Source organism: Prinia subflava, chromosome 15 (genome assembly GCF_021018805.1).
Source record: "Prinia subflava isolate CZ2003 ecotype Zambia chromosome 15, Cam_Psub_1.2, whole genome shotgun sequence".
NCBI classification, from domain to species: Eukaryota; Metazoa; Chordata; class Aves; order Passeriformes; family Cisticolidae; genus Prinia; species Prinia subflava.
This window is the reverse complement of record NC_086261.1, coordinates 14,096,620-14,124,111: the sequence shown is the minus strand read 5'-3', so window position 1 is coordinate 14,124,111 and position 27,492 is coordinate 14,096,620. Positions and strand designations below refer to the sequence as shown.

At 40.5% G+C, this 27,492-nt stretch overlaps 1 protein-coding gene across 3 annotated transcripts in view; it reads right to left on the bottom strand.

Annotated features, from left to right (window-relative positions):
• Positions 1–969: 969 nt before the first annotated feature.
• Positions 970–27,492, bottom strand: part of USP3 (ubiquitin specific peptidase 3) — a 42,716-nt gene continuing 16,193 nt past the window's right edge. For all 3 annotated transcript variants that reach the window (XM_063412168.1, XM_063412167.1, XM_063412169.1), the window contains exons 2-15: positions 26,314–26,374; positions 24,524–24,655; positions 18,883–18,966; positions 17,238–17,319; positions 15,015–15,097; positions 14,342–14,455; positions 13,399–13,512; positions 8,014–8,160; positions 6,789–6,895; positions 6,538–6,618; positions 5,743–5,861; positions 5,486–5,599; positions 5,306–5,373; positions 970–4,542 (exon numbers count right to left, since the gene is read on the bottom strand). In XM_063412168.1, the coding sequence (XP_063268238.1) occupies positions 4,377–4,542; positions 5,306–5,373; positions 5,486–5,599; positions 5,743–5,861; positions 6,538–6,618; positions 6,789–6,895; positions 8,014–8,160; positions 13,399–13,512; positions 14,342–14,455; positions 15,015–15,097; positions 17,238–17,319; positions 18,883–18,966; positions 24,524–24,655; positions 26,314–26,374 (1,472 nt within the window). In that variant the 3' untranslated portion in view covers positions 970–4,376. The remainder of the gene's footprint in view (positions 4,543–5,305; positions 5,374–5,485; positions 5,600–5,742; positions 5,862–6,537; positions 6,619–6,788; positions 6,896–8,013; positions 8,161–13,398; positions 13,513–14,341; positions 14,456–15,014; positions 15,098–17,237; positions 17,320–18,882; positions 18,967–24,523; positions 24,656–26,313; positions 26,375–27,492) is intronic.

The window sequence follows — 27,492 nt, the reverse complement described above, 5'->3', positions numbered from 1 at the left end:
TTCAACAAATCCTTTAAGTTACAGCAGACAGCACTGGTCTGCACAATTAGTAGCTGTGAGACTTTATGTACCTATGCATTTCAAAATTAGGAGTGTTTTAATACAGGACAAGGTTGAGTGGGACCCAGTTTTACCTCTTCCTTCTTACCCTGAGAATGCAGTTTAAATTTCAACTCTGAAAAACAAGATGTGAAATTTCTTTGTAGTCTGCAACAATCATAGCTTGAGGAAGTGCTTGAGTGTGTCTGAAACACAGCTGGCAAACATCAGTAAATGGCAATTCTGTCTGCTTCATTCTTTAGTTAGTAACTTTATACTATCTACAGTAAGCTGTGTTTCACAATTGCCGATCTTCTTGGTTTTACATGCTTTGTCATTTAATCTTCTTTGAAATGATGATGAGATTGCTGATCCCCCTCCCCCCTCAGAAACATGCCACAAAAGGGATAAGAAGATTTCACATACCAGGTAATGCAGTTCACTGGAAAACAGCAGCTTAAAAGGTGTGCCTGCAGGTGTTGTTCTTCATCCTCATATCAGCATTTTCAACTCTCAAGAACTTAGCTTTGTTTTTGAGCAGGTTTAAACAGTTGAGACTTCTCAGAGTTACACATACAGGAATACTATTTTAAAAGATATTAATTTAAAAATCCCCCCAAATTAACAACAGATCAACAATCCAGCAAAGTTGAATGACAAGGATGTTAAGATGGCCTCTTGCCAGACAGAGGGGACACACCACTGTGTGGTTTATCTGACATAAAAATTAACAGCGGTTGGGTGAGAAGGCATTTAAAATGGAAGGCATGTCCTGTTCAGGTCCTCTTTGGGGTTAGGTGCTAAGTTTGGTAGAGGTGTTACAGAGTTAAGAACGCTGCAATTGCTTTATTTTGCTATATTTTCCCAGAGCAGTGTACAGTACTCTGCCATTTGTGTTCAGAGGACATACACCAATGTTCTGCAAACCTGTAGAAGGGCAAGAGAGGTTTTATTTTCTAAGGAAAGGAGACACTTTAATGGCACATTTTCCATAAACACAGTGCGATAAGCTATAATTCCCATTCATCCTGGAAATGCTCCAGAACACACAAGATGAGCACAGTCAGTAATCCTCAATGAAAATTACACACAAGATTTTAATGGTAAACAGTTACAACTATGGCACTACAGTACTTCAGAATATCCTAAAGCACGTTGGAATTGGCTGTCAAGGTGCCCATTACCGCATCAGTAGGACACAGACACATCAGTAATGAAACATTGCCGGGGAACTTCTGAACATCACGTGTTACACTTCCCATTGATTTAGTAAAATCTTCATAAATGGCCTCCTGGCTTTTGATACAAGTCCACTGTCTCTACCTGCCTCAAACTTTTAAACTCTCCTCTCTTGCTGACATTTAGGAGCTGGACATTTTGCAGTTTTGATTGACATAAATCTTGGCTCCAGTTGTATACGTGGCTAAACAATCACTAAGAAAAGGACAGCCTTTGATTGGACACATTTTGGCGAAAAAGATGCAAGTCCTTGAACTGTAGAGAACAGTTTCTGCTTGCAGAGCAGTGTCAAGCAAGAAAAAAAATTCTTGCCAGCTAGTGTGTACTATGATGAGCAGTTAAGTAGAAAAGAAACATTTGGCTTAAATGAAAGAGATATTCCCCCCCCCACTAGTAGATAAATATAGGCTATACAAGCTAAGTTAAAAAGGTAATACTAGGCCAGGTGCAGTATATGTTACTGGTTCAGTGCTCAGTTACTTTTTTTTTTTTTTCAGACACCACACTGAATAGAATACAGTGGATAAGCAAAGTTCTCCACCAGGAAGAGAAATACTTGTGTTGCCACAACAAACTGTTCATACTGTCCATCAGGGTTTGCAGTGGGAGAAAGTTAAATTAGGAAAGGATTTACAATGTACTTGTTCCAGCAAAGCATATGGCTGGGTCCTGAGCAGCACCTGCTCCAAGGACAGCCTGCTGTGATTGCATTGTGTTCCCAGGCTGGCCACACCACTACCCAGGAGCTGTGTGGGAAACAGCAAATGGGACTGAAAGAAAATGCTCAACCGAGAATATAACTCTGACTCAAACAATTGCTGACACGTAGAAGTTGATTAAAATAAGTGAATGTTGCTGAAGATTATTTAAATTTCTAAAAATACAGAAAGGCACATTTACATCATTGTTTTGCAAGAACACTGCATACACCTGACTATTCTAAGTTCAACTGCTGCTGGCCCAGAGATGGTTGTGTATTTTAAGCTTGGCAGTCTCAAAGGTAAATTCTAAAGAAATCCTGTGCAAGCAGCATGCAGAGAAAACACAGCTAGAGGTGGCATCTGCACAGCTCCCTGTGAGCAGCAGGAAGAGCAGGGATGTGGTACGATGCTTTCCCTTTCCCATTTTCTGCTCGTGTAAATATCAGCAACCTATTCTCTTTATTAGAAGAAAGGCTCTGCGTGTAAGGAAGGGAAGGTGACAAACTAGTTACAGCTTAAAGCAATTACAAGTCGTATTTATTGTTCAACTTAAATAGAAGACAACATCCTTATAAAATATGTCACTGCATCAAATTACTCTATAGTCTAAACCTGTGCACATATTCAAAACCCATTAGCTATGCTGAACGATTTCTGCAGTTTTAGATTAAGCCAATTTTTCCCTTTTGCCCTTTCCTGGTTGAGACCAAGATCTCAAGAAAGGCCCTGTACCAAACACCTGACTGTGATTTGTCCTTCCCCTGGCCTGTGTACCCCAGGGCAAGGCCCTACTGTGCACTCCCTGTACTGCAGGCTGCTCTGGGCTCCACTCCAGCCCCCTCAATTAACTAAAATAGGACTCACAGCTGGAGTTCTTGTGTGTTTTCAGACAACTGCATTCTCTGTTAACACAACTAAGAGCTGCTGTTTGCTGGTGGAACTCTCCACGAACTGTATTCTCTTAATGAGCTTTAAGGAGTGTCCAGTTCTTTGTTTGGCACAAGGTCTAGCCAAAGCTAGAAAGGACAGACTGAGGGAACAGATCTGAAATGTAACATTTCTCAATTTTCATGTTTTCTGTCAGAGTCCTGGCTTTTGCAGTAGTGGTCTTCCTGTCTGCCTTTCCCAATAGTAGCTGACTTCACTCATCAGCAGTAGAGCTAAAACTGCTTTGGGTTATTTTAGCATAGTATTTCTCCATGACATAGCCAGGTTTTAGAAACTGCACCATGCCTCAGGTGTTCATCTACAGACTGGACAAAAAACCACCCTGGGCCACCGTGTAAATGCCAAAGGAGCTCCCCGAGCTCAGGCTCCTTAAGCCTGCGCCAGTCACAGGCACCTCCCCTCTGAGGGCTCTGCTGTGAGATACTGGGAATCTTCCCTGATAGAAAAATTCCATGCAAAGCACCTGCAACACCATCTGTCTCCTGCTTCCAAGTGAACTGTAGCCACGGAGCAGAGCTGCATTTAGACCTACGCCTTTCTCACAAACCCCAGCCCTTGGGGCTGTACTTCCAATTCCCACCAGGAACTAAGGACAAACTTGGGATTCTACTACCAGGAAGTCACCCCAATTTTCAAGCACGTAAGTGTTCATGATCAAATTTCAAGATGACAGTCTAAACCAAGAGATGTCTAATACAATTCAGATTCAGTTAAAAAAACCATAAAGCTATACGTAATTTAGACAGGTAATTAGAAGGTAATTGTTTCAAATTTGCAGGGGTAGGGGGCAGAGCATATCTAAGCAGTACTTGAATTAAATTGCAGTATCGATACAATTGGACCAACTCTTTATTTACAACGATTCCTGAAATTCACCGGCCTGTATATACACCAATATAGCAGCAATTACCTGGTCTATTTAACGATGCCACATCACCTCTGTTCTGCAGACAAATAGCACTGGTCAGAGGGCACTGTTTAAGTTTCTTGCACGAGGGAAAATAGTACGTGCAAACAATTCCTTGATTTAAAGAGATTGAATCATACCTACATAACAGTTGTATTGCTCTTCAGGATCAAAAGCACATTTATCTTGCTTGAAAGGAGGAGAGAGTTTTTTTGATGTAAATGTGCCTTTAGAAAGTGAGAACTAAAAACATTAATATAAAAAAGTCAAGTAACTATTTCATGAAACTATATATATAAAAATTGAGTTATCACAACTAAAGCAGCAAATCAAAATCTGCTGAGGTTTTCTGGTATAACTAAAAAAAAGTTAGTTTGTGTCCAAGTTCAGTAAGTCAAATGCTACCATTGACACAACAAAACAAAAACCCACAAGAGGAAATTGCAAAGTGCACAATGAAATTAATAAGTCTTGGATCAAGTATTTATGGAGAAATGGAAATGTTTGTCCGGTGGTTGATAAGTAAGAATGCAAAGGAGGTATTAAAGTTTCTCTGCTCCGGCCTTGGCTTGGCGCTCCACGTAGAAGAGGATGTAGGCCTTGGCCTTGCCCACGGTCTCCTCGTCGGTCAGGGTTACAGTACTGTCGTTGAAGTGGAACCAGCGGCCCTCGTGCGCCGCGTACGCCGTGTAGTGGCCAGAGCCAACGCTGTGGGCAGGCACAGAGACAACAGTCAGGGACACACCTCACCAAGGCACCTGCTCCTGGGACTAAGGCACTGCCAGCAGCCTGAGCAAGGAAGGTACTCACATCCCTGCAGAGCAGACGCTTCTCTTTTTGAGCTGTGGGGCTCAAAGTCCTCCAAATTAAAGTTTTACAAGAACACATTGTCTTGTCCTTTCTAGTGTTACTCTCAACAGTCTGTCCGGGCTGGGAAAAAAAAAAGACTCCCACTAACTTCAAAATATGCCCAGCGCCAGCCCTGGGGCATGCCTGTGAGCCTTCACTGCTGTAGCTCTTTCACCATATGCATCTTTGGGCTGCAGTTGTTCCAAGCATGCTCACACACTTCTTTAACATAAATGCAAATACACCTTCCAACGAATAAAACAGGAAAAAGTAGTCCTGTTCTGTAGTAAGACTTTCAAAATGAGGCATTAATTTCTGGAAGGCCCCCTGACTCCTCCTCTTGGTTAAGGGCTTTTCATTTGTAGAGGCACTAGGCTATTTTCATTTCATCTCACACATGCCATCATTAACCCCAAAGACTGCCAGGGGCCATCACAGGCCTGACTCCATTGGATCGATCGATATCAATTCAGTTTCGCTCCCTACCAGTTTATAAACTACAGCTTATTTCCCCCAATTAAAATACATGCCCTAGGGACAGAAACCCCTTCATATTAACTCTGCATGTACCTTAGCAGGAGAAGGTGTGTGCCAGGAGGACAGGCTGGCTCCATGTACTCACCCTGAGCCATGATGGACAACCACAGCCACGAGGTCATACAGGCAGCTCTCTGGGCCACTGTTTTCAGGCTGTGGTAGGAAAAAAAACCTCTTTGAATCTCAGTAGCACCTACTGTAATTTGTAATAAAGAAATATGTCATGGAACAAATTCCTGCAGGAGGTGTCAGTAGGTCTTCTTACCTCTAACAAGTAGCATTTCATGTCTAGGCCTCGCAAGGGAAACTCAACATAAGTATCAACTTTGTTTCTCAGATATGCTGTCCAGTGAAAGCGTTTCAAGTGTAAGCATAGCACCTACAGGGGGACAGTTACAAAAGGTGTGTTAGAGGAGGGGGCTGAACTTGATGCTGGACACTGCAATAGCCATGGGGAGGAAGAGGTCTTGGTTGAGCCATTATTTCCTTTGACATTTTGTCATTTCCCGTGCTTATACAAACCTTTGGTAGTTTCTGAATCCAGAATTTTTTGGTGGACTTCTGTTTCTTTTTGCATTTGTGACACATGTATAGCTCTGTCTCATCAAGTTCTTCCAGGTCTGTAAAACTGCGAAGACAATCTAGAAAAAGCAGGTAACGTTAAATAATTTTTGTAACATGAAATACAACAAAAAACCAGCAATGAGGTGTGCTCATCTGCTGCAGCCATTCTAGTTATATCCATCTGAGCAGCAAAAAAGCTGTGTAATAATATTTTAATATAACATGTTGTAACATGCAACCTTCCTTGTCCCTGAAAACTGTGAGAAGTAGTTTGAAAGAAAAAAACAGGCCTTCACAAATCCACCATCTTCCAAAAAAGATTCCATTCAACATTCAGCACAACTGCTTTCAAACAAAGATAAATGATGTTTGAACATAGATTATTCAACTTTTAAAGCTTGTTTGGCTTTAGATACAAAGTGAATAGACAGAACAGGGTTTTGTTGAATATTTCATGATTTTCAGCAATTCTGTTCACAAATCTCTAAAAACTAACATCCTGTAAAAACCAAGGTCAGTAACAGCACTGCTGCCCAGCCTGCTGGACTGCACTGATGTGGTTTAAATGCAGAACCCCCAGGAGCCACCCTCACTGTGGGCATGGGCACATACTTCCAAGGACAGAGCCCCAGCAAACACCCATAAGGCAACACTACAGATCAGTGGCTGGGAAGAGTGAACTGCATTAGAAATGTTCCCACTAGAAAGAAAATCCTTAGGCCTGTTATGATTTCAGTAGCCAGGCACTCTTACCTCGTAGCGTGCACATTGGTCCACTCTCTTGGTTTTTAGTACGTTTATTTCTGAACTGACTTGGAATATCTAGCGAAAGGTCTAGAAAAGCAATGATTTAAAAAACAAAATTAGAGCTGAATAGAACAATGCCTGGTCTTTTCAGGCTGAAACCCTGGGTCTGTCATCCGACATCTAAATATAACAAGCTTCAGAGTTAATTATCTGCTCTAAGTCACACGGTATTTGAAACACAAGAGGCAGCATCTTACCTAGGAATGGGTCAAACTTTCTAGATTCAGTCCCACATATTAGGCAGTTGACTTCATTTTGAAGAATGCCTCCAAAAATGGTGGTGACAACCGTAGACGCTCCATTTCTAGACAAACCACATCAGAGAAGTACAGTCAGCCAGGAAGCCTGAGCTGAATTCCCAACACCTGTCCCGTGTTTGCTGCTCACACCTCTCAGTGCTTGGCCGAGCCCATGGAACAGGGATTGGGCGCTCCAGGCAGAAGGGGCACTGCAGCTGCCCAGGGCCACATCACACTGTGTGGTGGCTACACTGCTTTGTCTTGGACCTAAAGAAAGGGTGAACTGGGGGCTCTAAGCAGATGCTCAGTCAATACTGTGGTGCAGTTGGGTGCATTTCTGTAGTGGAGCTGTACCTGACACACAGGTCCAGGATTTTAACTCAGTAATGAAGACTTCATCAGAAACAAAAATTCTTTCTTCTTAGGTAGGTCAAGCATATTTTTAACTCTACACTTCCTTACACGTGCTTTTCATTTCTTTGAGCACATTTCTGCACTTCACTGCCAATGACAGCTTAAGCTACATTAAGACATGATAAACAATGTGCAAGATCAGCATTGTTCTCTAATCTTTCATTGCTCTCCTACTGAATTTTTTTAGCAGATTATGTAATGGGCCTGCTTTTCATAGTCCAATTTAAAAAATACAAAGAACGGATTTTAAGTGACATTATACAACACTAAGGCTTGCAGAAACCTGTGTTCCTTGCCTGCCTTACACTCCACTGCCTTACAACTCATCTGAACGCTTCCTGAGCAGGAGGAAACAGCTGCTCAAATGGACTGGTGCACAAGAAGAGAGCATTCACAGTCTATTTATTACTCTAATGGAAGCATTAAATTGCGCTCACCAGAAAGGCAGCTTACCTCACCTCACTGTGCATTTGAACCGCCCTTCTCAAGACAAATTTATAGTAGATAGGTGAACAAATGTTAAATTCTTGGATTTTGACATCCAAAATACTGACAAAACAAAATCGGTTTATATTTCACATACATGAAAATTCTACAAACATTTTAAGATTCTTCTGGGGGATTTTTAAGCATCTTTATAACCTGCAGTGCTTAGCAGCACTGAAGAAAACTTAAAATGAGGAACCCTAAATCTGAAATTTCAGAGCAACCACATGCAGACGTATGCAAAGGCATGAAGGCTTTGAAGAAACTAAAAACCACTTCTTACATGCAACATTTGTTGCTTGCAGACAGGTTAGAACTTTCTTGCAAGATTACTGAACGTGAAACACCATTGAAGCCACCCTGAAGTTCCAGGTGTAGATGGTCCAAAAGGTAACGCATGAACTCATGGGCATCCTGTTGCTGGTATCCCCTTAAGAGACAAGGAAACAACAACAAAATTGCTTTAGAGGCAACACACAGCAAGCACCAGGGTCACAGGAAAAAAAAAACCTTTGCTTGTTTAATCATACTGAGCAGACTTTCCATATGCGCTTGGTACCAAGGAAGTTTTCCAGGTAACCTCTGGAAAGGTGCAGCAATGTCCTGACAAATGACAGGATTTTGACTTTGCAGCTCACGCTCTCTGCATGCTCTTGTGAGACTTCTAGAATATACAATTCAGATAGGAAGAGAAAGCAGCAAGGAGTGGCAGACACCTGCCAGTGCTCACACACTGGGCCTAATGGAGCTGCCACGTTGTTATCTGGCCCCACCAGCCTCACCTGAGCCACGGGCACTTCACACTGTGTCCCTGTTAACTGCAATACACAATGGATGGCAGCAGTAGCTTCTCCTCTGTCTCCTTTGGTACTGACTATGAATCTCATTCAGACAGGGCACTATTTGTTCCTACTTTGAACAGGCCACACATCAGAATCAATATATTGTAATCTCAAATCTGGTAAGATTCAAAAGAAAGACACCATAAAATGTATTGTTCATGGGGAATGCAGTCAGTATTTCTGAGTGGTTCTCATTCAGTCACTGATCCCACTCACTTTGGCAGGTGAAAGTGTTTATTTGTCTGTTTAGTCCCCTCCTCACCAAAGGGAGGAATTCAGTCTCCAGGTTTGTTTTCCACATGCATCTTTCAGCATCAATATGAACTCTGAAATAATTAGGGTGAGAGCACCATTTCTTCTAGGATGAGATGTACAGCCATGCTCATAGTTGCACACATCCCCTGCATAACTCATTTTCTGGGAGAGTGGGGTATTCAGAGCACCTCTTGAGCATTTGGATTTGGTAGGACAGGGCTTCAGTTTCACATATGCTGTGCCATCAGCAGCAATGCTGCTCAATCACCACTATTTCACTACTACAAACCTTACTGAAAAGAACAGAGAAGCCATGAGGGTAAAACGTGCCTTTTAAGTTATTTAATCTAAATCATGCATCAAATTCAACAAACAACTGCTGTTCACTTGCCATTAAGCTGCACACTAAAATAAAGCAGGACAGGATACATAGTGAAACACTGAAAGCTTTGTGCAACACTGCAGGTCATGTAGGTCTAAGCTACAGAAATCTGTAAGCACCAAGAGCTGGCTTCCCCTCCACCTCCTGTCCATTCCCACAGGCTGTTTTATCAGGCCTCTCCTTTTCCACCTCACTACCCCACCTAAGTGATGCAATAACTGTTTGGTAGGAATGTCTGGGAGAGAAATACAAATGGGTTTTTAATGCGAGTGTTCAGGGGAGGGAAAATCCTGTAACACTCATGGCAGAGTACCCAAAGGTGGAGAGAAATGCCAATGGACTCACTGCAACAGAAATATTTGCATATTTCTGTTCTGTTTCATTGCAATTTGCACATGAGGCTGATGTGTTTAGTGAGGAACACAGATGTGTCCTATGAGAGTACTGCTAAGAGATAACAGAATTAAAATTAAAATTTTCACCTTGTAGGATTACAGTAATGCTTTCTTCCAAATCAGCAGCATTAAAATAAATCAAGGATATAGACACTGCCTACCTTTTACAACAGAAAACCCAGCACACAGAAACACTGCTGTGCTTCAACAGGCCACAGTCCTGTACAGCCAAAAAGGTCTTATTGTCCCAAAGTTGCAAAGTAATTATACATTTGTTAACACAGAGTAGTAAAACCAAACTCTGCTTCAAAGCTGCACATTAATTGTGGACGGCTTTGAAGTTGCTAAAGTACCACAGAAGTTTACTGAATATAGATTTCTTCAAAAATCACATAAGTAACCACATTAAACAGCCAAAGATTAAATGTATGGAAAGTCTTTCCTTCAGACACCTTTTTGACATGGAATTCCTCATCAAAGAGCTTGGCACACTTGCTCTGCAATAAATAAACCTCTGGAATTGTTCCACACTGTTGGCTGTGCTCCCAGTGCATGTATTTATACTTGCATGTAAGTATGCTAATTATAGATGGAAAATTCTTTGGATTTGTTAAGAAGCATAATTATAGATACAGATCTTTAAAGGACACAATGATATGGACAATGCACTGTTTAAATAAATTATGTTAAAGCCCTTCAGCAAAAAGCAGAGTTACTCTGATAGACTGCTTGTGTAACAAAACTGATGTCCATCCACCAGAAGCAGTTCAATTCAAGCGTACCTCCAACATTCATTTTCCCAGTGGCAATAGAATAGGATATAAAGAGGATCAGTTACCAGGACAATAAGAGTATACTATTTATACAGCAGTAAATCAGCAAAACACACATCTTGCAGCTTGGCATGGAGCTGCAGCACAACAGCAGCCAGGGAGCAGAACATGCACAGCAGCAGAAGAACCCAGAGGCCCTGCAGTTGTGCCTGTAGTAACTACAAATGGCATTTTCTACTCCCTGCTGCAGTGTGAGGCAAAGGGTACAGAGGGCAGCAGTAGCACCTTCTTCTATAACCCTCTTCAGGGAGAGCAGCACTCACAGTCCTTCTCTTTAACAACCGAAATCTCATTGGACTTCCAGCTGCTCCCCCTCTGCCCCACCACTTCAAGCTCCATAAGCACACCCCAAAGTGGCTGCTGTGCTGCCAGCAGGCTGCTGGCTCCATCCTTCTTCCACATGTCTGTCCATCTGCCTTCTCCCCATCTCCCAGGGAGCACACGAGACACAACTGGAATTTCAGCATTGTTAGCTTTTACAAGGTTCAAGTAAGCACTGAAGAAATTCAAATTTTCTCCATGGATCCGTGGGAGTGGGGATCTGCTAAAAGCAGCTGACTGTATTCTCCATTTGATTTTATGAGCAGACATGCTCCCAGAAAACTGGGAATAAAAAGGGAAGAGGGCGAACCCCAACAAACAGCACTTTTTCTTTTAAAAGCTGTGGTAGAATCCTCAGAGCTGAAAATTTGCTTGAGGAACCTCAGGGAACAGGTTCCTTACTTGGTCTAAGAAGAATTATAGAGAAGACTGTAATAGGGAAACCGGCCACAGACATAAGGGATGATGTTTGCTTGCCTACAATGTTTTGGTCACTGCTTGCAACTACAGGGAGTTTAGAAGTTTAAACTTCCTTGATTCTCATAAGCCAAATGCAACATAAGTGGCAGTGTGAAGAACAGAATAAACAGATTTGTGTTACTTGGGTTATTCACTGAGCAGATGTGTTCACAGCATCGTTTCAGCACTGCTGGAGATGTAACAGGTAAGAGAACATCTTTACTATTTGAGAACATGGAGCAACTGTAGAGGTTTTGATTCATCAATCTGAGTTTTTCAATTAATGCACCAATTAATGTAGTGGGTTTAGCACTGGCCAAACACTAGTGCACTCAGTAGAATTACTCATTCATTTTTTGCTGCAAGATGAGGAGTAGGAGGAGAGCAAAGCAGGCTCAAAACTTTAAAGGGTATAAAGAAAACTTTATTAACAGAACTAAAAGAGAAAGTAAGAAATCAAAATAAACCTTCAGAACACTTCTCCAACTCTTCTTTCTTTTCTCTCTGACAATGTAACGAGACAAAATTTGGTATTTTCAGTCAGTTTATTACTTTTAAAATAATCTTTCTTCAGTTTACTTAGGGAGAGGAGTCTTTCCTGTCATGTCATAGAAACTTTTTCCACAAGAAACAGTTCTTTTGTTGTTTTAATTTTTATGAATAGCAGCTGCCTGGAAATTTACAATTGTGAAGTCTCTCCTACATTTGGTAGTTTTTTTACAACTACTACCATGGGTCATTTCAGTTATTGGGGTGCAATTTTAAGGATGAGCTGTTCTAGTATAGAGACAAAAGTTTTCTTCATCTGTTTTTGGGAAACAGGTCTTCTATCCCTGGGGCAAGGTTTTTCATCTCTTTCCATTCTCTATTTAAGCTTTTCATCAAATCACAGTATGGGTGCTTCTGCTCATGGCTGTGGTTAGAATGCTACAGCTCTCCAATGCATTTTGTGAGTTACAGGGAAAAAGAGTCTGATGTATTAATTATATCTTCATCATAGCTTTATAATTTTAGCTTAAGACTAAGGCTTTTTTTTTTTTTCTCATCTGGGCTTTGGCTTTGTTTTTTTTATCATTGTTGGTGTCTTTATGTTGTTCTTTTTATGTGCTTTTACTTTTTTTTTTTTTTTTTTTTTGGGAGAAGTGGCACTGGCAGGTTTGTTTTTAAATGGAATTTTATAGCACTGGAAGAGTTAATTTTATTTGGGCTTTGCATTAGGAAATGGCTTTTTGTTGTTGATCACATGATTTCTGCCGGGCAGCCCCGAGGTGCGCTGTGTTGATTTCAGCTGTTTCTGTGCTTCTGAATGGGATTATGTTGTTTGCAGCAATTTCACAGAAACCACTTTAAAAAGCTAAATATACCTAACAGGGTGTCAATATTTAAGATCAGCTAGCCAATTAGTTTTGTCAGGTCCAAAGGAAGCTGTTAAGGTTTTTATAGGGAATTACTTCAGAAGTTGGTGGATTGTTTCCTTAACTAAAAACCAAACTATGTTAAACTATGACAGCAACTTACCTTCATCACAATATATCCTAAAAGGTTTTAGTGCTCCTTTGAAAGAGGTTCAGGGGCCAGGACAGGGAGACCTTGGAGAGGAACAATACTTGGGTTTACTTGGGTAACCTTCTTTTCCCCTTCTCTTTATCGTCTGTTTTGTCAATGTGGGCCCAAAATGCCTATTATGCACAGGATTTTTCTCTTATAGCCCTTATATAATGTCCAGCTGGTGACTACTGTATTTTGAGAGAATCAAGGAAGTTTCAGTCACTATGCCTGCATTTAGGCCTGCAGGTGCTGTATCTCTTTTAATCTGACTACATAATTTTGTTATTGCAGCCAAGACCGGGTTCTGTCAACAACCCTGCACTTGGCACTTACCTACCAGCCAACAGCTTAATTCTTTCAGAGTACTAGCTCAAAGGTATAACTACTGTTTCTCATATGAGATCTCTGTCCTCTCTGACACTGCTACATGTGGTAGAAGGGAAGAAGGAAAAAGCAAGCACTACAGATGAACAGAAAACTGTTGATGAAAGCAAAGATCCTTTTCAAAGCACATCTGTAGGCATATGGAAAGCTGCACAGAGTGCATCCTGTGGATGCAGCCCATTTCAGAGTACGACACCAGACATATGTGGTTGCAATCAAGAATACTGCTATTTTTTAAAAAAAACTTACCTAAAATTTGGCATTATTTTCCAAACAACGTAAAATAAAGACTCTGGACTAAACGCAGTTTGGCTTCCTTGCCATAAAGCACAGAGTGTCTTTCTGAATTCTTCCACAAGTGAACTGTAAAGAAATAAGAGTTAGTGTTTAATGTGGGTTTGTGTTACAACCCTTAGAAGTTTACTTGTTCAATGGTACAAGTATCAGAAATTAGCTGGGTTAAGACTATAATGACTGGGTAAATATCCTTTCCAGTAGCTTCAAAGACTTTACATCCAAAATCCTGCTCATCACATTGAAGACACACAACTTTGGAAAATTGTATTTCAGATGTTCGTGACTTATGCGAACACGTATGCACTGTTTGCCATTTTAGTGCAGACTTTGCTAACATCATCCCTTTGACACTTTGTCAAAAAACCTATAGATTGTCAATCACCTACTCCTGAATTTTTTGTAGTAGTAGTCACAGTAGGTTGACTTGCAGTCACATCCTCATGACCCTGTTCTGGCTGGAATAATGTCTGTAGCACATGTCAAGAGAACTTCTTAACATGTCACATAACATGTCACACTCCAGCACTACCTGATGTATCTGACTGCCTCTCCCTGCAGCACCAGGCCTGTAACAGCAAGCTGCAAGTGATACAAGTTTCTTTGTAGACAACCATATTCTTCTGTGCCTCTGTCCCCTGTGAATTGTGCAGTATCAAAAGTGTGCAGTGGCCTCAGCAGCCCAAACCTGTCGTTTCTCACACAGCCCAGAGCTCACAAGGGACACACAGCTCTCAAGGGACACACAGCTCTCGAGGGACACGCAGCTCTCAAGGGACACACAGCTCCCAAGGGACACACAGCTCCCAAGGGACACACAGCTCCCAAGGGACACACAGCTCCCAAGGGACACACAGCTCCCAAGGGACACACAGCTCCCAAGGGACACACAGCTTACACGTTGTTATCCCCCTGGCTCCTGGTGTGGTAAGTTCGCCGCCCTGCCGTTTTCCCATTCCTCAGCTCCACCGCAGGCAACTCTTTGAAGTAACAGCAAAACTGCTGAATGTTACTAAGAAAAACAAAGTAAGAATGAAATCCTTAAAGGCCAGAGAAAAAGGATAATGTTATGTATTCTGGAGGTTGTTCTTTGAAATGCATAAACACCACTTCATGCAGTGATACAGGATGGCAATCACAAACAGTTCAGGAAACAAGACACACTGTACCAAATACCTTCTGTCTGTAACTAAACAGATCTGCAAATATCACTGTCATCTCAGCTTCCTAAAATAATTACATTTTGGCTCTGCTCTGACTAGGAGGTACCCTGCCAGAGCTATTATTTCCTAACAACCCAGACCTCCATTTGCTGAGGAAGTTAACATATTTCACTGGCCTTGGCAGTGAAGGGGCACTCTCCTGTTCTGCCCAGGACATGCCTGGTTTCCTCTGGAATGCTGCACCACAGGATATGCCTCACACCAAGAAACACAACTTCATCAAACCCAAGCACACCCACTCCTGCAAATTCAGGTACACTTCTGTCCTGTGGAAACTTGCCAAATTCACCTGCCCAACACTACAGCACATAAGCCTCCCCAGCGGGGTGGGAAAGCTGCGGAAGGTACCTGAGTGACTGAAGGATTGCATTCATGAAACAAGTGTTCCCCAAGTTCCGAAGGCCCGTGGCACAAAGGACAGTGGTGCTTCCCTAGAATGAGAACAGTTACATTAAAGAAAGATTTATCACTGAGCCGCCACTTCCCCCCCTCCAGAATCATCATTGTTGCATCAGCACAGATCTGAACAATAACCAACTACACTGAGTGCAGCTGCAAAACCAAAGCAACCACCTCAGCAGCTCAAACTGCCCCGAAGCAGTTTGACATGAAAGCTGTTTCTTAGTCATTCCTGTCAAGAGAAAACTATACTATGTCTTTTCTTGTGCAAGTAAATCTACAATAGGACAACACAGAGTTAATCACAGGCTCTTACTGCCAAGGATTTGTGTGTATATATATTAAATATTCACACTGCAATAGCATTCAGTGAGAACTGGACAGCAATTCCCTACAATGCCTTTGCAAAATGGAAAGTTAAAAGTACCAATACTCATCCATCTTTTCCCATGTCTAATATGCACAGTGCGGCCACCTCCAGTTTTTAAGTCACCAGCATTATTCTGAGTCTCAGTGGCGTTCTGTGGTGGCCAGAAGGGTTTTTGAAAAAAACAACAGCATTTATTTGGGAAATAAACAGCCAAGTTAGACTGTGCAAAGAAAAGGCAAAGAGTTGGAAAAAGAGAAGCAAAATACACACCATTTAGAGCCTAGAACAATGAACCTGCAGATGAGCTTCCTTTTTGTCTAATTATCTCCGGGGTGGGTGGGGAGGAAAGAGAAGAAAAATGTGGACAACATTGCATTTATGATTCTAGAATCTGCAACACTTGGACACATTCCACTGCCCACAAAATACCATACTGGAAGTTCATCAGATTTCTGGGCATTCTTCATTGTTCTAACATAACTTAAAAGGTGGGCTATCTCTTAGTATCTCAAAGTGCAAACGTCACCGTGTCCTGAGCACATTCCTTTCTCACTCTTGCCCCAGGTGCCACAGCACAGCACTAATGCACACAGCATTGCCCCTACAGTTTGAGGTAAGATTCAACATGCCAACAATACAAAGATAATCTGTTGTTAGAGGCAATATTGAAGTATTAATAAAACTAGCAAAACAGCGGGGTAGGAAGAATAAAATAAGCATTTAGTTCATCCTTTCTGATTCTGTCTTGTCCTTATCTAAATGTTGCCTGGAATTTTTCTTCTGGTTTTTACTGGTTTTGTGTTTTCCAGAGAATGATGCTGTGTACCACCATAGCAAGAAAGCCCCACTATTTCTCCCAGGCTTCTTCAATCTCTGCAAGATTTGGACAGTACAGGAAGTGCAGAAAGCACATTCAGACAACCCTAAACTGACTGTTGTAGTGGATTTTTTTAATAACTAAACCCCTCCAGACTTTGCCAGACAGCAACCAACTGCTTTGCTCCACCCCAGGCTCTTATTCCCATTCACATCCTCTCAGGCTGCTGCTCCTATGGCTGAAGGAACTGCTGCTCCAGCTCCCTTTGATGACACTGCTGTTCCACAGCCCAAGAGCTCTGCTCCAGCTCTCCCCCATTTTCCCAAGGGTGAAAATGAAGCAGTTCAATACAGCTAGGTCAGTATCTCCCCTCTCCACCCTCAAATTCAAGGAGAAATTATGAAAATAAGAAACTGCCTAAATTCAATCTGTGCAAAAGAGACATCTGATTTGGGACATTCTTTGTTTGGAAGAAACAATGCAGCCCTTTAGCCATATAGCCAGAGCTGGATCCTCCTCTCCTGGGTGCTATCCTGCAGATCTGAAGTTAAAACAGCAGAAGATGAAATGAGAAGAGCTTAAAAAAGGTCCATAGTTCCTCTTGAAAGCAAGTTTCACTAAGCTCTTTTAAAAAATTGGTAACATTCTTTACTTTTTCCTAACATTTACTCTTAGCCTTCCTCAAAAGAATGCACCTTCTCCTTTGCCTTCTGCACGTAGGAGAATAAAAAAAACCAAAAAAACAACAAAAGCCCCTGGCCTGCTCAGAAAAGCAAAACTCCATCTTGACATGACACCCTTCTAAAGCCCAGGAAAGCTCAGTCTACATCAACAGAAATGTAGCAGAATATCAGCCATCCATTTTTAGGTCTATGGTCAGATGATGCTAAAGCTCACCAAGCAGAATTTGATCTAGGCCAACTATAAACCTCAGGAGATTTACAAAACCCCTTTAAACTCACTGTACCAGATCTGTTGTACTTACATTTACTTTCAATAATTTGCTGTTCAGAGATGAATTTTCCAATAGTTTTCTTTTCCTATGTCTGTCTGATGTAAAGGCTGAACTGTTAGAAAGCAAGTAAAAGCAATTATTTACCACAAAAACAACATATTGTGTGGAATGGACCAGAGAAAATCAACTCATATTTAGCAGAGTGATTCCATCTGTCACCAGTTGTCACTGACAGCAAAAAGGCTCCCCATTGCTGCAGGCTGGAATTGGCTGCATCTCCCTCAGGGTAGAGCCCCAGAGCCCACCAGGGAGTTAATGCAGGATGTTCTGTCCAGGGATGTGTGCCCTCAACACTGGCCTTATTAGTAGCTCCTTGTCATCTAAAATACTCATGCTTTTTTTTATGTCAAAGACATTAAATACTTCTGTCAGGAGAATCGTCTAAGCCTTTAAGAATACAACTTCAAAAAAATCAGGACAAAGTTAAGTTACCAAAAATCAAGAATATGTATTATAGCTGACTTCTCTTACTTAAATAAAAATACATGAAATTGTAACATTTGTGTAATACTAAGTTGCAAAAAGAATCGCTTAGTCTTTTGCACACCAATGGAAATTAATGGCCCCTCAATTAAACCAGTTGATGATTTCTCTCTAACTTGATCATGAAATCATAGCTTATTTCATGGTTTGGTGGGTAGGTTTTTTCCTTCTTTCTTTTTTATTAAAAAGCCCTCCAAGCGTTCAAAAGCCACCATTATACAGAATGGATGCCTGCACTGTATCTTTTACCTCCCAAGAAGTTAGATCGCTCAGATGTTTCCAATTCACTTCTCACTATGTTTAAACACCTTTACATCTCATTATCTACCTGACAAGGCCATCAAAAGAGGATGGAAAAATAACAAAAATATTAATATAGCCTGCCAAGTAATCGATACACAACTCAGGGAGGATCTAGACCTTTCCTCACATCACAGCAATTTCTTTAGCAGGAGTCCTGTGTGAACTCAGGGACATTCTGATGTATTTGGAAGCACTGGATGCACACATATTTCCACTTGGCATTTGGTAAGATTTTCAGGCCAACTGTGAAAGCATTCTTTGCTCTCTAGGACTGGCTACAGTGCATACATCACACAGATCAGATTATCTGCTTTCCAGTCGAACAGTACCAGACAGAGGCAAAGGAAAAAATGTCTCTTCTGTGCAGTTCCAAGTTCATAAGACTTCTTAATTTTTTTGCTAGCAAATCAAACTGTACAATTAATATGAAGACTATTTCCACCTGCCCTTCTTGAATCTCTCTGATAAAAAAGCTTGGTTTTTTTGACAAAGCTCTGACAACACTTATTTGTTTCATTCTGAAAAATCTCTCTCATTTACATGGAGAAAGACAGGAATTATTGTTTAGGTAGAAATTCCTGCATCATCATATGCTGCTCCTGCAGGATTCATTGTATAAGAAACAAGATACATATGATCACGATCAATCAAATCCACTTGTTCTGCACCTCTGCTTCTCAGTGATGAAAAGGTAAACACAGTGTCAGACACATAGAAGGATTAAGACACATGTAATTAGATACATATACACATATGAAACAAATACCACTTAAATGATGCACTATTATAAGTCTGCCCAAGGCAGTCTGGATGCAAACAAACTACTTACTTTTCCAAGTTCTGTAGGTGCTCTCTGACCTTCTGTACCAGGCCCAGCTTGGTATCATTGACTACAAAATCATCACAGCGGTAACTGCAAGAAAAAACATTTTTCAGAATATGCAAAGCACCTCAGTGAAGCAGATCAAACCACACAAGCCTTTATGTTGGGAAGCACCAAAGGGATCCAGTGAAAAATTATGAGAACTGGGGAGCACAACACCTCACACTGAGCTTGGTTCCCTCCAAGAACCCCCCTCTAGCAGAAGAGGGTACAGGAACCATCTTATTACACAGGTTTTCTTCTAGTTCAGTTCTTCATTAGAAATCAAAAGCATGATGTACTGCCTGGCCCAAGGCAGAATTCCAGTTCAACAAAAACTGAAACAGTGTAACCAAAACCAGACTCAGTAGTCTATCCACAGATTGATCACAAAAGACCAACTGACCCCTGATAAACAGGACACAAAGCTTTCATTAATTTTTAATCTATTTTAACACTGTAAAGTTATCACGGAAACCTGAAGGATTCAACAAATACATATAAAACATAAAAGTCTGTGCTACTGAAAAAACACCAGGGAAGACTGACTAACAAATCACTTGAGTTTTCCAAAGTCAGGCCAGAAGTCTGTGGCAACTTGCACCTCGTGCTTAACCACAAATACCATTCCATCACTCATCAGTTTCTGTACATACTGTGAAGCGTCAAATTACAGCTTCAAGTTTTGGCAAGCAAGTGAACATGCCCTGTGAGGAAAACTAGGTTTGGATATGTTTAGTATCAGCACTGTAGCTACGTCTCTCCTTTCCCTTTGGCTCAAGAGTGACTCAAATGCAAAATAGATCATCACCTCAGGCTATTCCTCTGCTGGAGCAGATCCACATTTGCTTCCTAGTTTAATGAAGCTACTGACTTCAGGCACGACTGGAACTCACAACACTCTTTGTTGCATAAATCTGCAGTACTGCCAGTGTTACTTCAAACACTACATTCTTGAAAAGGCTGCACACTTGAAGAAGTAGAGGTCCTTGCCACTGAATGGAGTCCCTAAGATCAGTGTGTTCAGGACCTCTGATTTTTAACTCTAAGAAGAAAAATTAAATTAACATGACTCTCATGACATCCAAACAATGTACGCAGCAGTTATGGGTACTTACACAAGATCTAGAAATTAGTAAGATTACCAGGTTGTTTTTTTGTGTTTTCTTTTTTTACATTTTTAAAGATGGCCACAGACCAACCTAGTATGGGAGGGGGAAGAAGTCTGTAATAAGGTGTTTATTATTCAGTCATAGGTCTCAGGTAGTCCTTGTCAGCTTTTTCAGCCACCTACAAAGACTTAATGAGGTGCTCCTGCATTTGGCACTCCCACAGGACACCCAGCTCCCAAGCGAATGCTCAGAGCCAGCTGAACACACAGCGAAGGACTCCTGAGCAGGGAGCTGCACAGTCACACTGCTACTAATGCTGGAGCAGCTGCTGTTGAGAAGGCAGGGGATGGAAGCAGATACAAGCTCACTGAAAGCCTCTATGAGAACTTATTGCTGAAAAATGATTTCATTGCTCCCATGCCCTGAAGATCACATTAACCTTATTTTCACATACCAGTTTAGCACTTGCCCCAAGAGGGAAGACTAAAACTAAATACATCATTAAATGTCAGGGTCCTTCCAATACTGGAAAAGTAATTGTAAGTTTCACTTAGAATCAAGACAAACCTCTATTTCTCTTTTTAACAGGTAGGTTTTTTAAACCACCTCTCTTGCAACACTGAGGATTCAGCACTACTATTAGAAATAACAGCATTACCTCCAATCTATTTTGAATAAACAAAGTAAACAGATTCAGAAGTAGTTCATGTTTTAGTAACTTAAATTTGCTAAGCTCACACACCTTAAGGGTAAACTGCTGAAAAGTTATGTGAAGCAGGCATTCTAAACAGCTGCTTAATTTGTGATCCTCAGGATGGTAGCAAACTAACAAACACCTTTTTTGGACACAGCAGCTCTACAGTATGCTTGAACAGCAACAACACAGAACAAATTCTGTACCTTGCAGAGGGTCCCTTATATGGCTTAGCACAGTATTTTTCTCTATACACTCTATTTTTAGTACCTCTGCTACCTCCAAGGCCTGGCCTCATTTGCTTCTAAAATGGCACTGAGTCAGTGAATGTATGCACTGCTCTGGGAACATGAGCACTTAGTGCTGTTACAGTGCTTAGGAGGGACAGAACTTCCTGCTGTGTTTAAAAGCCCTGACTAGATTTGAACAATCTGAAGGATAGGAAAAATTAAGAAAACCCAGGTTTCCTTAGTTCTGCCAACACCTTATATGAGTAAACAGAGTTCAAGTTTTACTGTCTGGCTAAAAGGCTTTTTACTCTTCTTATTTTCAGTGACTGTAGAATGCAAAATAATACTACTAAGCAATCTCATTTTCCAATGCTCATGGCACAAGCACGGTAAGTCTGGTTTGGTTTTTAAAGAGAGCCATGTTCACAGAGACTAAAAAAGAATTTTCCCTTGACACTTGGTTATTTTTACACCAGCCAGGAAAACACACACACCTCTGACACAACTGTGCCCCTTTAAGGGGTAACAGGGAGGGTAATGGGTGAGAAATCTGATCTGCAAACTGTGTCCGGGATTAAATGAACACAGGAAACATATTATACAAATATATAAACAGGGGAGCCTTCCTTCTTCCGTGCCAACTATCTGTGTACTAGCAGAGAGAAAACCTATTTATAAGAGTCCTCTTTCAGGAAAGCAGGGTTCTTACACTTACCATTTTACTTCTTGTGCACAAAAAACTAACACAGAATGAAAACACACCCTATGAAAGTTGGAAGACAAAAAAGATCTGTACTCCTTGCAAACTCTTTGTGTGTAGTACTTTAGAACTAACTTAAAGGCTGATTACCTCCTAAAAGTGTGATTCAGGACTCTCTTTTTCTCAGCAGTTAAGATCTCAAACATAATTTAGTCTGAGGTTTAGTATTGCATCTATTGTCTCAAAAGTGACCAAAGAATCAAGAAGAGAGTTGTACTCTCATAACAAATATTAAGAAAATCTCTCAACTTTTCCACTGGTAAGACTGAGCACTTGAATAGGAGGACTGAGTAAAGCAAACAACAAGACCCTCTGGAAAAACTGCATGACACTTATGGCACAGCCAAAGGACAGCAAATTATCAAATACTGCCTTCTTAGAAAACCCATACAGGCCTCTTCACTGCTACTGTCAGGCAAGCCAAGGAACACAGTAAATCGGGATCCATGGGACAAATATGGAATAAGGATAACCTACTCAACTTTGCGCAGTAAACAAGAATTGCAAATAAAAATATAAAAGCCAGCACTGCATCAAAATATCTGCATTATTTTTACAGTATAAGTAAAATTCAATTAAGTCTTAGGATGGTATTTTATTGACTTTCGAATTACTGAGGCAGCCCACACCAGTAGCATAAAATATTCATCTTTACATAAAAGCTCACTTTAAAGAACCACCATGGCATAAACTTAGCACTGCCTACTGGATTCATGTCTCCATTGCAGCTCACAAATGGCCTTTTCAAAGCTATTGAAAGCCTATTCACTCTCCACAATAGTTAATTATGTCTCAAATTTACCCGACTATTTGCTTTAACTGGCAGCACAATTTGACAGCAGCCTTCACAGTACTGTTCAAAGAGGGAAAACTTGATCTGGGTGCCTTCTGCTTCATCTTTAAACTTCTGTGCTTGTTTCAGTTGGGTAGAGCAACAAATTTAAGTATCTTTCCCTGATTATCATGTGGGGAAAACCTGAAATATCCCAAATGAAAGCAAAGATAAACTGCTTCTGAAACTTGTTCATCTTCACATTAGCACAGGAGTTATAACTTGCTGGTGAATTACCCACAGCAGGAACTTCCCAAGCCAAAGCTGGCTACAATTAGTTCCAGTTCATCCTTAGATGACTCAGCCCTCGACTACAGCAAAAAAGACATCACATGCTGAACTGTTTCCCTTCTGTGCTCCCAACAAGACGCAGCTCCCCAGCTGCAGGTCTACCTGCCCTCCCCAGCACAGCTATGGTCAGTAACAGATCCCACAGCCCCAGTCTGGCTGCTGGGATTTTGCAATGCCCACACCTGGGTTTGGGGTAAGGTCAGCAGGGTGCTCAGACTTGCTGCTGGAACTCATCAAGCTGGAAACACTATTTGTCACAATGGAGATATAATCAAAGACTTCAAATACCCTGCTAAAATTCCTCTGCAGATTATTACCTTCAGAATGACTGGAAGACAGGGTATAATTCAAACAAAACAAAAAGCCACAACACAGAACTCAGCTGCTACCAGGATTAATTGGGAAAGTGAAACTAGCTTCCCACAGCTGTTGCAATGCTGATAACTTGTGCATATGTATCCCTTAGAAAACGTGATTGTTTTCACATGTATTCACATAGGAGCAGATAAAAATACTGGTCATTAAAATAAAATGCAAATAAAAGCAAAATTCCCCTACATCACAAAGCTACTCAAACCTTTTTTCTATGCTTAATTGCCTACAGCAATTAAGTGATGCTTGCATCATCTGAGCAGTTTTTGAGTTGCTTCAAACAACATTTCTTCAGGAGAAATCACATAACTGGGGTTTTACTAGCAGAGGATAAAAATATCTGTTACAGAAGCATTCCTCATAAAACTGGATACCCAAACTTCATCAAACAGATTTTTCCCTAATGAGCTACCCAAAAGACACCCAAGTATTTGAACAAAACACCCATTAGGGAAAGGAGCGACATATACAGTAATTTTACAAGAGCGTAACAGGGATTTCCCTGAAATTTACACTGCTAAATATGGCACAGTGCACAAGTAACAACACACATGGGAAACCATGGAGCAGCTGCAAATGGGGAAGCACCTGTCAACAGGTTTGCTTAAGGGGGAAGACGATGGAGGGTGCTGAGGCAAAAAGCAGTGCTTGCCATTGACTCTCAGCCTTTGCCCTTGGGGGAAAAAGGACAGTGGGGAATCCAACATTAGCAACATGTATATTAAGTTTCCTTAAACAGCCCTGATCACACTGCAAGAACACCATAGAATCAGTCCAGGCCATTGAGCTGTTTAAACAAACATTTCTGATTTTTTTCCTTACTCTTGCCAAAGCCTTGAGGCTGCTTCCCAACAGGATTTGTTACTTTCCCAGACTCACAGAAGGTACGCACAAAAACAAACTCGAGTTCAGATCTCTTCGGCAGGAACTACAGTGTAGCAGTTTACTTTCTGAATCCTGACAAATAAAGGATATGTGAAAAGCTCACCAGCTTGATGGAAGGAGTAAAAACAACCAAACAGCTTTTGCAATTAAGGTTTGGGTCTCCACATACCCCAAAGCACGCAGAAGCAACTCCAAACCCCATCGCACTTATTTCAAAAAAAGTTTCTTCTATTTAAGACATTTGACATGTGAGAGTTTAGTTACAGCCAGTGCTACAATACAAATGGAAAAGCAGTGTTCCAAAAAGACAGGTTCTGGAAATCCAAAGATGAAATGCTCAGAAATGTGTTTAATATAATGCTGCACAAGACTCTGATGTTTCCACCTTCTAGTATATAAAAAGTTGTCAAATTACAGTGTTTAAACCCTTACCAGTATGTACTGTAACTACTGCAATCCATACACACAGTATGCTGAACTTTATCCTGTTTTTCTGTTTTCTTATGATTGGTCACAGGAATCTGTGCATCTTCATAATGCTTTTTTGCATGGCCATTCACATATCTAAAATAAATGAAAAAGAAAGAAGTTTATATTTCTAAACAGCTAATAAACATTCATTTAAAAAAATAGAAATAAAAAAGACACCCAATATTTACACCAGCATTAAAAAAGACAATTAACTCGTATGAAAACACTGGCTAAATTTTCCAGCGTTTTCCTCCTTTGTTCTCTCCTGTGGTCCAAATTAGCCCCTCCAGGATGTCCTTGACCAGCATCTGTGCTCCTAATAGACTAATGCACTTCCACCACTGAGAAAATCCTAAACTCCCTTTTTCCATATCTGTAGTGCAGTTAGTTTTCTGTACTGCTTTTTCTCAGAGCTCTACCTTTTTCCCCCAGCACTTGTATTTGGGATCCGTTTAACAGAGTGCTGACCCCCATTTTCAGCTTTCCCACTCTGCAGCATGATTGAATGTTACAGTCCTGTTCACAAACTTGAAGGATTCTGGAGCTTGTGGTTACAAAAGGGAACAAGAAATCCAAAATCCCGCAGCTCTTTTGCTGACACAATGAGCATTTTCATGCTCAAAGTTTGAGATATAGGAAATTAAGCACCTTTAATCAAAAAAAAAAAGTGTCATTATAAATGAAAGAGCCCTAAGGTATATTTTATTTTCTCATTCAATTATTTTCCATTCTAAGGATGGGAGCAGTTTGGAAAAGACAAAACAAATTGCATAAATAACTGACCCAATGTCTACCAACTGCACATAAGAAAGGCCATTTGTAGACAGTAGTAATTTTTTTAAGATTAGTAACAATTAAAATAATCCAATTATTTATTGCACACCATTGCATACCATGAAGTATCTCCCCCTCTCTTAGTTCTCACCAAGTATAAATTTATTGAATAAATAGAGAGGAAAAGGGTCGATGTTAAAAACTCTTAAGACATCATTAAAACTGTGGCACTTAGTGCTACCCAGATCAAACAAACAAAACCTGGAGTTCATTCAATCCATTCTAAAAGACTAAGTCACTAAGTTTAGTGAGCTTTCCCAGAATAAAAGCACACCAGCACAGATGCTACTCAACAGATGAAAACACGTTCACATCTCAGATACTGTCTAAATGTCAACACTAACTGTGAATGTAGTTACGTGTATATGCACATAACTAATATGTGCATCTCAAACATTTATGTAGCATTACATTTTCTACAATTATCCTGAAATACAAATAACAGCATTGACTGTATAATTTCTCTACAATTTACTTGGTGTACTTCAACTAATACACACATCAAAGTGAAGCGTGAAGGAATTCTGATGGCATCTATTTCTTACATGCTATGGCTTTAAGTCCAAAACTACACTGCTTATCTTATCTTATCACAAAAGAAACATACTCCACAGAATGGAACTTTACAATAACCTACTCAATTATCAGTTCTCCACACACTTTTTGAACTGAGCAATCACATTTACTGTCCACTTTGCTTTAAAAATTTAATTAAATAAATCCCCCATATCTTTGAATATAATCTCTGGACTCTCATAAAGTAGTAAAGAACCATGTTAGGCATAAACATACAATGTTAAATGAGACCATGAAAGGTTCATTTCAAGGAAATTTTGAATGAACTGCCTCAGAGTTGAGCAACAAAAAAGAAAGATAAAAATCTGATTAAAAGCTTTGTACACTAACACTGTACCCACCTTCCACAATGGACACTTGAACACGTCAGACAGACCCAGGGACTTTTATTTGACCGGCACACTAGAAAAGATTTTTAAAAAAAAGTGTCAAATTAATGAAGTCTACTTGATTTTGAAATACAATACAAAAATATCAGAAGGACAAAAACACTGGTAAACCTTCCAATTTTTTGCTTTGGTTTTTAATAACAGTCCAGTGAACACAGGATAAAAAGCCACTGGCACTTCTGTTTCATAAAATTTGTTCTAAAAATAACAATTTAAAAGAAGGTATTGCAAGAAAGCCTGGCAATCTGATAAAAAGCACACAGAATAAATTACTATGCAATGCATGATAATATACACCATTTATACAATATGTATTCCTACACTGCAGTGCTCATAAAGAATTTATCCATTATGACTTCACCCCCAGTCCAAACAAGCAGTTGAGAGGTTAAAATGTAAGACCAGTGCTGTGCTTCACAATCTACTCAGGACATCAGAAGATGTTATCTGAGTTTTTGGCTGTCACATTTTAAGTCTAGAAAATTTAAAACATGGTTGTTTAAGCTAAAGGGCTTAAACAAAAGGAAAAAAAAACAGCAGACACTAAAAAAAGATGAAACACCATCCCAGGGAAGAGCCATAGAAATGGGATGCTCCAACTCTAATTCCAACCCAGGAGGTCACTAAGAGGGATGCTATGAAATACAACACTTAGATTTGAATGAAATAAAATTGTTAACAACTATCCATTGCCACAGAATTTACAAAAATAATATTACACTTTCAAATACCCAACTAATATGATGAGAAAATTAAAATGAAATGCTAAATGTGCTGCTACGAGGACAGAAAAAACATAAAATACAACTTTGATTATCCCCAAAATACAAAAGGGTATGATATCAGACCAATAAATTTTACACACCATGAATTTCTGCTGCTTGGAGCAGCCAGTAAAGAGAGTCACAGAGGTAAGAAAAGGCATTGGGAACATGAGGGTCGGTGAGGCCAGGGGGTAGAAAGACAAAGAGAAGAGAACTGACCCTGGTTGTACATGTAAATTACTTACATTGTTATTTATTGTGGGAAAGCTTGAGAAAAGCCCTCCCCTTCTGGAGTCACACCTTAAAACAGGAACTGAAGCAGCACAGAAGCTGCTCCAGGGTAGGATCCTCTGAGCAGGCTAATTCA